Here is a 16,092-nt window from a genome sequence, read left to right as displayed (position 1 = left end):
CTATTGCCTCTACTTATAATGCGAAGGATGACATCCAAAGGACAAAATTGGATAAATAGTCGACGCAATTATTTCAAACCATACTCCATAATATCGTATTATAATATTAAACTCCATTTTGGAACAACAAACCGACAACCATAGCCAAAGTCGTTTGATTCACTGAACATATTCTTTTTCTGAAAGTTAAGACTATTTCCGAAAATATAAAACAAATCAAACGTATGTTCTTACCAAAACTAACACAAATTTGACTTGGAAATGGTCAAATAGACTATGTAAAAACAAAAACAAAGGAAATAAGCAGTTCCAATAGTGAACCTTTTATTATACATGTTACTTCTAAGTTCACATAATCATACAAATTCTGCTACAATTCGAAAAAATCAGTAGATGGAAGCGCAATTTAACATCTCATGAATAAACTGTGCATATCTTAGAGTTTTGATCGAACCTTCTCGATCAGTTCTCGTCTTAGGATTTTCCCAGAGGCTGACTTGGGGACACTGTTTACGAATGTCACCTTCCGCAATCTTTTGAAAGGTGCAACCTGCAAGACATATGGAAATTACATGTAAATGTTCAATTGTATTTGGTATAACGGAAGTCATTTTTCAAGAGAACGATTGATAATGATTTCCACCTTTAGACCTACTAGAGCATGTTCTGTTCCAGCGAAATATTCAATAAAATTAGCTTGTGAAGTGACAATTATAATTTAGTGAAATCGCACACCAACAGATAGGCTGAAGATGGTCCGTGCTACACCTGCTTAAACCACTCCAATATTCAATCCAAGAGCAGATCTCTAAATGGTTAGGACAAGATGGGGGAAGTGAGACTTAGCTGGTTTGAGCCTATGAAAAGGAGGAGCACAGATGCTCCGATGAGGAGGTGCGAGAGGTTGGCTCTGGTGGGTTTGAAGAGAGGAAAAGGTAGGCCTAAGAAGTATTGGGGAGAGGTGATCAGGCAAGATATGTCATTGCTTCAGCTTACTGAGGACATGACCCTTGATAGAAAGGTGTGTAGGTCAAGAATTAAGGTAGAAGGCTAGTAGGTAGTCATGAGTGTTTCTTTTACATACCAGTAGTAATTAGTATTAGTGTTAATCTGGTGCGATACTATTGTTAGATTTACAGCTTTATGTGTTGTCCCCTTTGCTTCGTTTTCTTCTTATCTTGTTGTTGTTAATGCTTGTGCTACTGCTTTATTTTCATCTTGCCTTGATCTTCTAAGCCTGTTGTGCAGGTGCGCGCATCATGCGAATATCTAAGAGATGTCACTGTTTCCCGATCATACCTGATCTGCAATGAACTTCTGAACATCTTCTTCAGTTAGAGAGCTATTAGGCGAGCGAACAACGTATGCAATTGGAACCTCACCAGCCTCAGCATCAGGAAACCTAAAAAAAAAAACTCTTAACTTCATATATTCTTGGATCATCTTTTCAAATAACACTACAGTATCACATGACATTTTTCGAATAACATAGCTTCAAAATTTACTAGAGCAATACTTACGGGATAACAACAGCATCTAATATTTCAGGATGAGAAACAAGTAGACCTTCAAGCTCTGCTGGTGCAACCTGATAAAGAAATAAACTTGAACTATCACCCTTGATTAATTGATATAAAAATCAATACGCATCTGGAAACATTAAATAATCCATTGCTTATGGAAATGAAAATAGACACCTATTGTTGAACACTTGATAAGGTTATTTTCACTAGGTTACTAGGAATCGAAGTTGGAGCTTTTACCTATCCTTTCAACTTGCATATTAGTCTAACTAACGGGATAAAGAAGCACCCAAGGATATGGTATAGTGATCCATGAAGTGGTTGAGAACCGTGAGGTCTCAGGTACAAATCCCAGCATACTGGTAGGAGGTAGCAAGTACCCTGTGTAATTAGTCGAGGTGCGGCGCAAGCTGAACCGGATACCACGGTTATCAAAAGGATGGGATAAAAAATCTTCCCGGAAGTTATTTGAGCAGAAACCAGCAATGTGGAAAAAGAGAAAAATACCTGCTGGCAATTACAAGGATTAATCTTATTCTCACATCAAGCTATTTTATCCCTCAGAAAAAAGCACGTATGAAGATTCTTGTATTCTGCTTATCTTTGTTCTATAGAAGTTTAATTTTTATAAGACTGAAAATGCAGTGAAGATGGACTAACACACAAGACTCAAGTGATGGACCTCGAAACGAAGGATCCAGCAGCTCTACACCCTTCTTCTGCTTTTAGAAATACATGGGATAAAAGGTTATAGGGGGATTTACTTTGTTTATGAGTCTCATATAGAGGAACTTAATGTGGTCAGGTTGTACTAAATAATTCAGGCTAAAAAGACATAGACATAGGAAGTTTGAGGAAAGAAACATTCTTAGCATCTCGCAACCCCCAAGGTGGAAGTAGAGATCTATCTTCTTAATTCTGCATTTGCCGAGACCATCAAGAACCCCAAGTGTACTGCACGTGGAATTTTTATCTAAGGGGTAAGAGGCAAGCTTGCCAGGAGGAGAAAAGATCAGAGCAGTAAGAAGTATCAAAATAGGTCTCCCATATTATGCGATGCAACACTCAGCTCTTCCAATTTTTTTTCGTACACCCAGGATGCTATGTTTCGGCCATAAACGGGTCAAGGTAGAGTTTATCCATTTAAGTGCGGAGCAAAGTTGATGATATTCATAGATTGCTTAGTTATGGAGTCTCTCTACAATGCTATTTGAAATATAATGAGTTTTGACAATCTTTAATTAGACTAGAGCGGTAGATATTATATTTCTTTTAGTTCTTTCAAAGAGGATGAATGAGTGAAAAGAAGTTCACCCCGAGTAAGAAGGACAGACAAATAAAAGAATCTATTATTGAGAGCACCCTAAACTGGAACCTCAGTGCTAAGTTCAGCAGCACATTCAACTGGTAAACATGGAGTTTCCTCTCTCTGAAAAGAATGGTCAAACAATCATATTATGCCATAGTCCGAATCTGAAAGAAAATGGTGGGCCAGGAAAAGTTGAACTAGTCAACTAGGAAGCTATATGCTCTACTATGGAAACCTCTATGGCAAGCTACTTGGACTACATGCTGCGACGTCCAATGCCGTAGGCTAACATGCCCAAAGTTTATTGATCAATTGCACTAGAAAACATACCGAGTCTCCTCTATGGGGGCTGCCACGGGCATTATCCCATGAAGCAATCACCACAGAGGCTGACTGGATAATAATAACAACAACAACAACAACAACAAACCCAGTGAAATCCCATAAGTGGGGTCTGGGAAGGGTAGTGTGTACGCACACCTTACCCCTACCCTGGGGAGGTAGAAAGGCTATTTCCGAAAGACCCTCGGATTGAGAGGAAGGATAGGAACAAACAAATATCAACAACAACAGAGGCTGACTGGACCTACTGTGATATACAGCTTGTAAATAGATAGACCTCCTAAGGGGAATTTCGCCAACATGTGATACAAAGCCTGTTAAAGAGTGTCCAACATACGGGAGGAATCACAATACATAGTTGAGAATATCATGTTGTGAGCAGTTGCGAGAAATTAATAAAGGTGATCCTTTTTGGAATCAAACCAAAATGTTTTTCCAAGAAGACAAAAAACCATTTGATTTAAAACAGATATCAGTTTCCTGAAATCAGACAAAAATGCTTTCCAGAAACCTAAAACAAAACCAAGTGAGGTTTTCCAAAACAAAATGTTCTCTAAAAGCTTGTTCACAAAAAACTAATTGAACAAGCAACTTCCCCCCTCATTCATTACTAAAAATTAAACAACAGTCGAATCCAAAGACCACCAACAAACAAAGAGTTCCTAATTTGAAAACTTAAGTTCAAGACAAGAAAAAAGGCAGTTGACATAGGAAAAAAACAGACATAATTTTAGTCCCTTCGGAATAAACAGACATAATGAATCAGAAAGACACGGTGTTTTTTCTCCCTTCAGCATATCAAATTTTGGCCAGGGAACTAATGCTATATGCACCAATTGAGGCAAGACAGCATGTACTAATATAGATACAGCAAGTTCAGCTAAGTCTTTGCTACCGTTTGGCCATAAAAAAAAATTCACTTTTTCCGAAAAAATTTCACTTTTTTTTTTAAATCATTATTTTCAATTTTCACTTATAGATGAATTTCGAAATTTTTTGAAAATTTGAAAAACTCCAAAAAACTGTTTTTCAAAATTTTCACTTCAGATCACTCACAAAAATTCAGAAAACAACCCAAAATTGTATTCATGTCCAAACACAACTCTAATTTTCAAATACCATTTTCACTTGAAAAAAAATATCACTTTTTCCGGAATTTTACAATTCTTATGTCCAAATGCCCACTTATTTTTAAAACCCGGAGGAAAATTTGCCATCACCAAAAAAGAGGGTACCTGAAAACCTTTGTACTTGATCAGCTCTTTGATCCTATCAACGACATAGAGCATTCCTTCCTCATCAAAATATCCAAGATCTCCCGTATGAACCCAACCCTGATTATCTATAGTGAGCTTTGTGGCCTGTGGATTATTGAAATAGCCTGAAAATAACAAAATTCCATAAAGAACAGGACATACAGCGCAATGCCTGCCCAACGCGAAATGAGAACCACTATTCCTCAAAGTTAACATAATTGAGTAAATGTCATATGAAAACAATTCATTTTCAGATAACAATTATTGCCTTGTCCAAAAGAAACATAGTAGCTCAAAAAACACATTCAGCAGATTTACATGCAACAAGGTACAAAGTGCAATTTCCGTTGTACCGGTTTTACCTTTTATGATAGTAAAAGAATAGAATTCTATTCTAGACATACATACATAACTACACCAAATTTGGAAAAGATTGTACCTTGCATCATGTTGGGACCACGCACCCATATTTCCCCTAATTGTCCAGGAGGAAGAGGCTTCAGTTTATCAACACTAATTATTTGAGCTTCCACTCCAGGAACCAAGGTCCCCGCTGATCCTGTGTGTCTCGGTCCAACATATGGACTCTCCAGTGCTGCAATTCCACATGTTTCTGTCATACCATATCCCTGAAATTATAGCACTATGTACTATGAGAATTCCTCCTAAGGTACTTACCAAATGTCATGACCATTCATGGGAAGCTATCCATATTGCCCATATGGGCTGTCTGGTTATTCATTTATTTCTCTCGCTACTGTTTTGGTGTTAACAGAACATTGTAAACAAAAGCATCAAAGGTCACTAAAGTTTGATGTTTTGACAAACATAAAAAGAGAAAAGTTGTTTTGAAGTTTTGAAGGCAAATGCCTAGACAAGGAGAAGTACTATTACTGAAAGGTTAAAACAACAACTACTACAATTAACAAACGAACAGTTTCAAACTAGTTGGGGTCAGCTATGCAATCCTCTATGTCTATTCTCATCCATTTTGACATGTTCCGTTCCAACAAAAAGGGCAGCCTGGTGCACTAAGTTACCACTTCGCAAAGGGTCAGAAAAAGACTAGATCACATTGGGTCTATTGTATAGAGCGGTACTTGCATTTCTGCAAGAGACTGTTCTTATGGATTGAACCCGTGACCTCCTGGTCACATGGCGGAAACTTTTTTGCCATTGAGCCAAGACTCCCTATCATTCCAATATTTGAGGTAGAAATAATGCAGCAAAAAAAATTACCTGAACAACAACAGCCTGAGGAAAGTTCTTAGCGCATTCCTCCATCAATTCCTTCCCTAAAGGTGCAGCCCCCGAACCAATATTCCTCAATGACGTTAAATTATACTTCTTCACCACAGGATTCTTAGCCAATGCTAAAACAACCGGAGGCACAATCCACAAATGCGTAACCCTATACTTATCAACAGTCTTCAAAATCATTTCCAAATCAAACTTAGCCATAGACACAATAGCACTACCCCTTTGCAATTGTGCATACATAATAACAGCAAGACCAAACACATGAAACATAGGCAACACACACAAAAACACATTGTGCATTTCACCCTTCAAATCTTGATCAGCAGTTACCATTAAAGATGCAGCAATGAAATTCCTATGACTTAAAACTACTCCTTTACTAATCCCTGTTGTACCTGAAGAGTACAACAATGCAGCAGTATCACTCTGCTTTATCCCATTATTATCCAAATTCACATACCCTGCTTTATCAACTAACTCAGTAAACGTTACGCCACTAAAATTAGAATTTTTCTTGTGACCCAAAAGCAAAATAGGTAAATTAAAGCCACTAATTTTATCAAGCAACTCGGGGACAGTAATAATAAGCTTTGGTTTACAATCTTTAATTTGCTTAGAAAGTTCAGAAACAGTGTACATAGGATTAACAGTTGTAGCAATAGCACCTAAAGCAATAACACCAAAGAAACAACAAGGGAATTGAATAGAGTTAGGTGCAAAAATAAGAACAACATCATTTTTCTTGATACCAAATTGGTGAATTAGACCATGGGAAATTTTGGACACAATTGTTTTGAATTGAGAAAAAGTCAAAGTTTGACCAGAATCAGCATCAAAGAGTGCTGTTTTTTCAGGAAAAGATGAAATATTTCTGAAGAGAAAAGAGACCATAGAAAGATTTTGATTTTTTGGAAGAAACAGAGGAGGTCTAAGTGATCTGTATATTCCATCACGCCCATAACCAGATTTTTCCATTGAATGGAACACTGTTTTTTCTTGATTTTTATGTAATGTTTTTTCTGAAAAATTTCAGTGGGAAATGAATTGGTATTTGGGATTCTTGAATTGAGGAGAAAAGATGGGAAGATGACAAGGAAATATATAACGTGTTGAAGAGATTAGATAGAGGAAAGACAGTTTGTTGAGTGCCGTCTGAGCTAGAGTACACCATAATTATTTAGGGAAGTCAAACATTTTTTTCCTTTTCAAAACTAATTTGGCAACTGACTACTAAAAATTTATAATATGAAATTAATTTACTATAGTAGGTATAGTATTTGGCTACTGACTACTTAAAAATAATACTATGAAATACGAGTTGCTGTTATGTTTATGATTGGGAAAGATTAAAATTTATACTTGCATTATTTGCAATAATCTTGTTCGGCTCTTCGTTATACTTTTGGTCGATTTATATCCTTGCAGATAATAAATTTTGTATTTATTCTTGTTATTAAGGGAGCTCCGGCATGAAACGTGTAGACTACGTGTGTCTAAATTTTTCGAAAAAAATGTTATATTTAACTGTGATTTTAAAATTATTCTCAAATTTGAGCTTCATTAGGGACGAAGGAAAAAAGGATACTTTTCTTAATGACGAGTTAATGTTAAACCAAAAATTGAATGGAAAATCCATTCAAAGTATAAAGGCAAATTTGACCCTATAGTTTGAATGTGTTTAGATCTATTACAATATTGATATTTTTTCGACTAAACAATTTTAGGCCATAAAACAAGAAATATGAATGCACGAATATAATCACATGGGAACTACCCAATTAATTGGAAATTGTGTCGTGAATTTCATTGTTTTCACGTAATTAAAACTCTTCACATAATTAATAATGTCATTTTCTTAGAAGAATATTGTAATTTGCAATGTGTGAGGAAAATGTGATTTTTGTTTTCGGTATATTACTCTTTGGTCTTGTATTGTTTACGTATTTATGAGATGGGGGCCAACAACAAAATAGGCCACGCTTCTCTGTTTTAGTCCACATAATATCTTATTACAAGAATGATTATTACGTCTCGATCATAAATAAGAGTTCGAATTCATGAATTCTCACTGATTACATTTTTATTTAAATTTATCACAAGTTCATACAAAATAAAAAATAAAATGTATCAGAAAATATTGGCATATATACTAGTTGTACATAGACTAAGCTGAGAGATCTATGTGTAAATATTAAAAAGTTTTGTCCTTAGAAAAAAACAGTTGAGGCGGTTAGAGGTGGGCTGTTATAAATGCCCACACTCACGTGTATTTGTCTTCTTCTTCCTTAATGAAATTACAGAGCTTCTTCTTCCACCTCATTTTCTCTCTCTCTCTCTCTCTATTGTAAATTCTCACTCATATTCATTTGCATGACATATTATCAAATGGATTCAATCGATTTCATCATGGTATCAGAGCAGCGATCGTGAATTCATCGAGATTCAGGCAAAATTCAGAAGATCGGAGCTCCGACGAAGCTGAATTGCAGTCAGCCATGACAGGAAACGAAGTTGCTTCTCTACATCACAATCATATGTTGTTTCTAGCACCCTTAGACGCTCCAGGACTCGTCCTAATACTGCTCAAACTCACAGGGCCAGAAAACTATGCTCTGTGGAGTAGAGCAATGAAATTGGCACTCCGGGGAAAAAGTAAGCTAGGGTTTGTGGACGAAACTTGTGTGAAGAGTATGTACAGAGGACAATTAGCGGAGCAATGGGAAAAATGTAATGCGATCGTGTTGTCATGGATTGGGAGCACTGTATCGAGTGAATTGATGCCGAGTATCGTCTATGCCTCTAATGCAAGGAAAGTGTGGAATGATTTTCAAGAAAGATTTGATCTATCAGATTTGACAAGGATTTATCACCTCTGGATAGCCATTGCAACCCTAAGGCAAGGTACTAACTCTGTCACTAGCTATTTTTCAAAAATGAAGGACTTGTGGGATGAATTAGATGTGTTAGTACCACTGTCTTCGTGTGACTATGAAGAATCTCGACCCTCAGTAGAACATCTGAGATCTCAACGTTTGTTGCAATTTCTTATGGGGCTAATGAAAGCAATAGCAACATAAGGAGCAATGTGTTAGCTAAAAGGCATGTTGTGACTGTTAATGAAGCCTATGCTATAGTCACTCTGGAAGAAAGTCAGAGGTCTTTAGGTGTTGTTGATACATATAGGGAACCACTCACCATGTTAGAAGGGAGAGGCCAGGACTTTAGAGCAAAAAGGCATGGAGTCATTTGTGAACAATGTGGATATAAAGGGCATCTTAAGGAGAATTGCTTCAAAATAATTGGATATCCAGCTGACTTTAAGAGCAAAAGGAAGAATCAGCCTGCAGGAGGAAAGGTCTATGCTAACAATGTGAACATGAATGCAAATAGTAAGGAAGGGAAACCAATGAATGTGCAAATACAAGGAGCAGGACAATTCTTCATAGAAGAACAGTATCAACAGCTGGTCAAGTTGCTGTCGAAAACAACAACTGCAGAAAGTTCTAATAATTTTGCAGGTATAGTCTCCCTGTTATCCGATGCAGGTATGTGTGATTGGGTAATAGATAGAGGGGCAACACATCATGTTACACACTGTAAAAATATTTTAAACAATATTAAAAGGCCAGATGATCAAGGGAAACATGGAGTACAACTTCCTACTGGAAGTAAATCTCAAATAACTCACACAGGAGAGGCCTCCATATTAGGAAATAAGACAGTAACAAATGTCTTGTATGTGCCAGATTTTAATTTAACCTGTTGCTCAGCCACATTCTTCCCTGATTTCAGTATATTTTAGAATCTTTACAGTAGCAGGGTGATGGAGATTGGTAGAGAGAATAATGATTTGTACTTGCTTAAGGAGAACATAACAGTAGCAGCTGCAGGAGTTTTTCTCAGAAAAGGAGAAGAAATTGAACTTTAGCATTTAAGGTTAGGACATGCATATGCTTCAATAAAGGCAATGCAGCATATTTCAAGATTACAGAATAAAGTTGATATGCAGGTACAAGAGAATTGTCAAGTATGTCCATTAGCTAAACAATGTAGGCTAAAGTTTCCTATTAGTAGTGCTAGTTCTACTGGAATTTTCAACTCATTCACTTAGATGTTTGGGGACCTCATGTAACGACCCAGTCGGTCGTTTTGAGAGTTATATCCCCGTTTTTCCATTTCCTGCTTCTTTTGTGTTCTACAGCTATATTATGATATACCGAGTTAGTTGGTTCGGGTCCGGAGTGGTTTCGGAGTGAATTGAGACACATAGTCTCTTATTAGAAAGCTTAAGTTGGAAAAGTTGATCGGATGTTAACTTATGTGTAAATGGCCTCGGATTTGAATTTTGATGATTTCGTTAGCTCCATTAGGTGATTGTGGACTTAGGAGCGCGTCCGAAATGTGATTTGGAGGTCCATAGTAGAATCAGGCTTGAATTGGCGAAAGTTAGAATTTTGGCAATTTTGGTCGGCAGTGGAAATTTTGATATCGGGGTTGAAATGGGTTTCCGGAAGTTGGAATAGGTTCGTGGTGTCATTTCTGACTTGTGTGCAAAATTTGAGGTCATTCGGACGTGGTTTGATAGGTTTCGGCATCGCTTGTGGAATTCGAAAGTTTAGAAGTTCTTTAGGCTTGAATCCGAGTGTAGTTTGGTGTTTTGATGTTATTTTGAGTGATTCGAAGGTTCGACTAAGTTCGTATGATGTTATAGGATCTGTTGGTATGGTTGGTTGTGGTCCCGAGGGCCTCAGGGTGATTTCGGGTGGTTGACGGCTTGATTTGAGTTGAGGAATTACAGCTGAAGTGCTGCTGCTACTGGTGTAACCGCACCTGCGGAGTGGGAACCGCAGGTGCGAGCCCGCAGAAGCGAAGGAGGAGCCGCAAATGCGGCCAAGAAGGAGTTGGGCAGAAGCCGCAGGTGCAAAGATATTCCCGCACATGTAAGGGTCGCATATGCGGGGAGCTGGGTGCAGGTGCGTTGGAAGGCCGCAGGTGCGACGGATTCCCGCACTTGCGATGGACGCAGATGCGGTATTGAGGCCGCAGGAACGAGGTTAGGATTTTTAAGTGAGATCCGCACCTGCGATGGAATTTCTGCAGGTGCGGCGTCGCAGAAGCGACCAATGGACCGCAGGTGCGGTATTGCTCGGCAGAAAAGCACCAGCTCGAGGTTTAGTCTCTCATTTTCGATTTTGGACTTGAGAAGCTCGAGAGAGAGAGGCGATTTTTTGAGGAATTTCAAGGAAAGCATTGGGGTAAGTAATCCTAACCAGTATTGGTCTAAATTTTGTGAATTCATGACTTTGTTCATCACCTAATTAGGGATTTGAATCGAAAATTTGGGGATTTAGGGCTTGAGAATTGGAGAGTGGATTTTAGGAATTTGGGTGACCAAATGAGATCAAATTTTGATAAATTTGGTATGGTTAGACTCGTGAGTGAATGGGCTTTCGGGTTTTGTGACTTCTGTCGAATTTTGAGACGTGGTCCCAGGGGCCGAGTTTGAGCCGATTTCAGATTTTGGCTATAATTTGGTATTTTTGTTGTGGAATTGATTCCTTTAACCTATATTAATCGTGTTGTATTGCTTGTGGCTAGATTCGGGACATTTGGAGGCCGATTTGAGAGGCAAAGGCATCGCCGAGTAGGATTTTGCTTGGCTTGAGGTAAGTAATTCCAAACTTGGTATTGAGGATTCGAAACCCCGAACTATTTGATATGTGATTAGTATTGAAGTGACGCGCATGCCAAGTGACGGGTGTGCGAGCGTGCACCGCGAGAAGTGTGACCTGGGTGATTCCATGGCACCGTTTAATGACCCTATTGATATCCATGTTTTCATCATGTGATAAAGTAATTGAGCTGTAAATCATGCTAGATATCATGTTTAGGCTTTATGTTGGTATTGTTAGGATCCTTATTGGTTGTTTCTTGCAATCATCTCACTATTTTTATTAATATTCTGTACTTAGTCATGTTCATGCATTCTTATATCATATCTCAGTCTCAGTTAATTATAGATTCATCATATCATTGTTCCAGGTTGTTTTTATGACATTGTGAGCTCGTGGGTGAGACTGTAGAGATTGATGACTGAGTGAGGCCGAGAGCCTGATTTTGAGTGACAGTTATGGGATCGGGCTGCATGCCGTATCAGTTATATTGATGATTATGATAGCGCTTGGGCTGCAGGAGCCCCTCCGGAGTCTGTAACACACCCCTAGTGAGCGCGGATGATATTATTGAGGGATGGATTTCCCTCGACATGGATTTGTTCGAAGTACTTGATACCTGGAGATGGATTTCTCCACAGGGTTGGATTGCCCTTTTTTCGCGGTACTGGGTGATTTACAATCAGTGTTGTATATGTTCCGGGATAGATTTCCCTGGGCCGAATGGCCATATACGGTATCGAATGGTTGAGCACTTGAGAGTGAGAACACATGATGCATTTCATACAGTCTGTGCATTGGCATGTAGAGATAGCTGAGTTGTATACCTTACACTGTTCAGATCTATATTACCTTTACTGCTTTGAGTTGTATATTTGACTTGAAAGCATGCCTACGTTTATGTACATTTATTTTTGTTATACCTGTTAAGGTAGAGTTCGTCACTACCTTTCAGTCCAAAGTTTGGACTTGTTACTTACTGAGTTGGTGTACTCACGTTACCCCCTGCACCTCGTATGCAGATCCAGGCGATACCAGTCGTAGCAACGGTTGCTGATCGAGGTTCCAGAGTTTTGAGATTATCGAGGTAGCTGCATGGCGTTCGCGGTCCTTGACTCTCCTTCTTTATATTTGTCGTATTTTCAGTTTATATCTTTAGACACTGTAGTAGACTGTAGTTTCTAATCTAGATGCTCATGTACTCAGTGATACCCTCGTTTTGGGCTGGATTGTATCACTTTGAGATTTCCTTATGTTTCAAACAGTTTTTCTTAAATGTTAAATGCTTCCGTTAATGTTTTCAAACTTATTGTTGTTGGTGTTGGGTTGTTGAGTTGAGGCTGGCCTAGTTCCACGATAGGCGACATCACGACGGTTGATTTTGGATCGTGACACCTCACAGAGTACCTACATATGATAGAAAGCACTACTTTGTTACTGTTGTTGATGAGTATAGTAGGTACATTTGGGTGTGTATCCAGTCAAAAATTGAAGTACTAGTTGTAATAAAGAACTTTGTGCAATGATTCAAAATCAGTTTGGTATAATTATCAAAGTGATGGTACTGAATTTTTTAATTCTCAATGTAATGAATTGTTGGCTTCTTTGGGAATAATCCATCAGAGTAATTGCCCATATACACCTCAACGGAATGGTACAGTTGAAAGAAAGCATACGCATATATTGGAAGTGACAAAAGCACTGAAATTTCAAAGCTCTGGCCAATAAGGTTTTGGGGGGACTGTGTAAGAACAGCTGCCTATCTGATAAACAAATTGCCCACAGGAGTATTACAAGGAAAGTTTCCATATGAAATGTTATATGGAAAACCAGCAAAAATAGATCACCTAAGATTATTTGGATGTCTTTGTTTTGCAAGAAATTTACCTGGAGGAGATAAGTTTGCACCAAGGGAAAGAAGATCTATTCTCATTGGCTATTCAGAAACACAAAAGGGCTACAGGTTGTGTGATCTAGAAAGCAGAAGAGTATTTGTTAGCAGAGATGTAACATTCAGAGAGCATTTTGTGTGATTTGCTCCGCCATTTGAGTTTGCGAAATTCTGTGATTTGAAGTGCGGCTATCACAGAATAGTTATTCCGTTCTATCCTAGGAGGAATTAATCCGCAACCTTGGGCATTGTGAGGGGATTAAATTCCTTAAGGAAACGCAAGAAACTTGTGGGCTCGGAATTTTCTGCTTTCATTTTTTTTAAACTAACGTTTGTTCATTTACTGATTTTGACTACAGAGTTCTAACAAACTTAAGGAATTTACTATTTTATTTCTGTATTCAATCTTACTTTTTGCTTTGGGAGACTAAAATCTTATTGATTTTCTACTCCCGTTTTGGAGATTAAAATCTTCGGATTTTCTACTCCAGTTTGAGATTAAAGTCTTTGTGACTTTCTACTCAATCCGCGATATAAAAACTCGATTGTTTGTATTCGGTTTGAAGATATAAAAGCTTCACCGAGATACTAATTATGTTTGTCAATTTCTTTTACAGAAAGATGACAACGAGTGTGGAAAAAAAGAATGATTCTGTTGGGACTACTGCTGCAACGACAAATGTGTCTTCAAGTCGCACAACTCCTGCACCGGTGATGGCACCAACAGAAAAACCCGAAAAGTTTTCCGGTATGGACTTTAAGCGTAGGCAGCAGAAAATGTTCTTCTAACTAACCACACTAAGTTTACAGCGCTTTATCAGCGAAGATATTCCAGTTCTGGGAGAAGAAACTCCTGAAAATGAGCGATTTATGGTCACTGAGGCATGGAAGCATTCTGACTTCTTATGCAAAAACTATATTTTAAGTTGCTTGGAAGACGGATTGTAAAATATTTATAGCGTCATGAAAACATCAAGAGAATTGTGGAATGCTCGTGAAAAGAAGTACAAGATTGAAGATGCTGGACTAAAGAAGTTTGTGGCCGCCAAATTTCTGGATTTCAAAATGGTTGACGGTAAATCTGCCATAACGCAAGTCCAAGAATTGCAAGTTATTGTTCATGACCTCCTTGCTGAAGGTATAAAACGAGTCAATATTTTTATTCAAGATATTGATTATTGTACTAATTATAAATGAAGGTATGGTCATAAATGAAGCGTTTCAAGTTGCGGCATTTATTGAAAAGCTGCCTCCGCTGTGGAAGGACTTTAAGAATTACTTGAAACATAAGCGCAAGGAGATGACGCTTGAAGACCTTATTATTCATCTACGGATTGAACATGACAACAAGGCTGCTGAGAAGAAGTCTCGTGGAAATTCAACAATAATGGGTGCAAATATTGTTGAGGAAACTTCAACGAGTAAAAAGAGAAAGAAGCCGTCTGGACCAAAGAATTACCCAAGCAAGAAGAAGTTCAAAGGTAATTGCCACAACTGTGGAAAGGTTGGACACAAGGCTGCTAAATGTCGTACACCAAAGAAGGACAAGAAGAAAAGTCAAGCAAACATGATTGAGAAGAATGATGAAATAGATGATTTACGTGCCATGCTTTCAGAATGCAACCTAGTCGGAAATCTTAGAGAATGGCGGATTGATTCAGGAGCAACTCGACATGTTTGTGCTAACAAGTAGTTGTTTACTTCTTATGCCCCACTGGACCCAACGAGACAATGTTTATGGCAAATTCCGCTACTGCAAAAATTGAAGGAACGGGCAAGATGGCTTTGAAGATGACTTCTGGCAAGATGTGACTCTAAATGATGTTCTTCATGTTCCTGAAAAGTGGAAGAATTTAGTCTCGACATCACTTCTAGTCAAGAATGGCTTTAAGTGTGCTTTTTTGTTTCGACAAGGTTGTAGTTAGTAAGAATGAAATGTATGTAGGAAAAGGTTACCTGACTGAGGGACTTTTCAAACTCAATGTAATTGCCATTGATATGAATAAAATTTCAGCTTCTTCTTACTTGCTTGAGTCAAATAATTTATGGCATGAACGTTCAGGCCACGTCAACTTCAAAACTTTGCGAAAAATGATTAATTTGGAAGTATTGCCTGAGTTTGAATGCAATAGCTCGAAATGTCAAATATGTGTGGAATCAAAGTATGTTAAGCATCCTTATAAGTCAGTTGAAAGGAATTCAAATCCTTTAGACTTAATTCACACATATATTTGCGACATGAAGTCAATACCATCTCGCGGTGGGAAAAAGTATTTCATAACTTTCATTGATGACAGTACTAGACTTACTTAATAGTAAAGATGAAGCAATTGATGCATTCAAGCAATACAAAAATAAAGTTGAAACGCAACTAAACAAAAAGATCAAAATGATAAGAAGTGATAGGGGCGGCGAATATGATTCTCCTTTTGAAGAAATATGTTTAGAAAATGTCATTATTCACCAAACAACTGCCCCTTACTCACCGCAATCTAATGGAATTGCAGAAGGAAAGAATAGAACGTTAAAGGAGATGATGAACGCCTTGTTAATAAGTTCTGGTTTACCTCCGAACTTGTGGGGGGAAGCTATTCTTACAGCTAATCAAATACTGAATCGAGTTCCCCATAGCAAAACGCAATCCATTCCATATGAAAAATGGAAAGGAAGGAAACCCAACTTATAATATTTTAAAGTGTGGGGGTGTTTGGCTAAAGCACAAGTTCCTAAACCCAAAAGGGTAAAGATTGGACTAAAAACCGTTGATTGCGTTTTCATAGGATATGCAACAAATAGTAAGGCATATCGTTTTCTGATTCATAAATCAGAAAATCCCGAC

At 38.0% G+C, this 16,092-nt stretch overlaps 2 protein-coding genes across 2 annotated transcripts; one reads left to right on the top strand and one right to left on the bottom strand.

The window, feature by feature from the left end:
* Positions 1-253: 253 nt before the first annotated feature.
* Positions 254-6,853, bottom strand: LOC109212257 (4-coumarate--CoA ligase-like 7). Its single transcript, XM_019375887.1, has 6 exons — positions 5,670-6,853; positions 4,870-5,059; positions 4,410-4,555; positions 1,521-1,588; positions 1,300-1,402; positions 254-550 (listed from the first exon to the last, which is right to left on the bottom strand). The coding sequence occupies exons 1-6, from the start codon at positions 6,663-6,665 to the stop codon at positions 437-439; spliced, it is 1,617 nt and encodes a 538-aa protein (XP_019231432.1). The 5' UTR covers positions 6,666-6,853; the 3' UTR covers positions 254-436.
* Positions 6,854-14,216: 7,363 nt separating this feature from the next.
* Positions 14,217-14,946, top strand: LOC109212255. Its single transcript, XM_019375883.1, has 3 exons — positions 14,217-14,391; positions 14,453-14,655; positions 14,758-14,946. Exons 1-3 carry the CDS (start codon positions 14,217-14,219, stop codon positions 14,944-14,946), a joined length of 567 nt encoding a protein of 188 aa, XP_019231428.1.
* Positions 14,947-16,092: the final 1,146 nt, after the last annotated feature.

The sequence above is a fragment of the Nicotiana attenuata genome, unplaced genomic scaffold (assembly GCF_001879085.1).
Source record: "Nicotiana attenuata strain UT unplaced genomic scaffold, NIATTr2, whole genome shotgun sequence".
Classification (NCBI taxonomy): Eukaryota; Viridiplantae; Streptophyta; class Magnoliopsida; order Solanales; family Solanaceae; genus Nicotiana; species Nicotiana attenuata.
The sequence above is the reverse complement of the archived record's forward strand: the minus strand, read 5'-3'. Positions and strand labels throughout refer to the sequence as shown.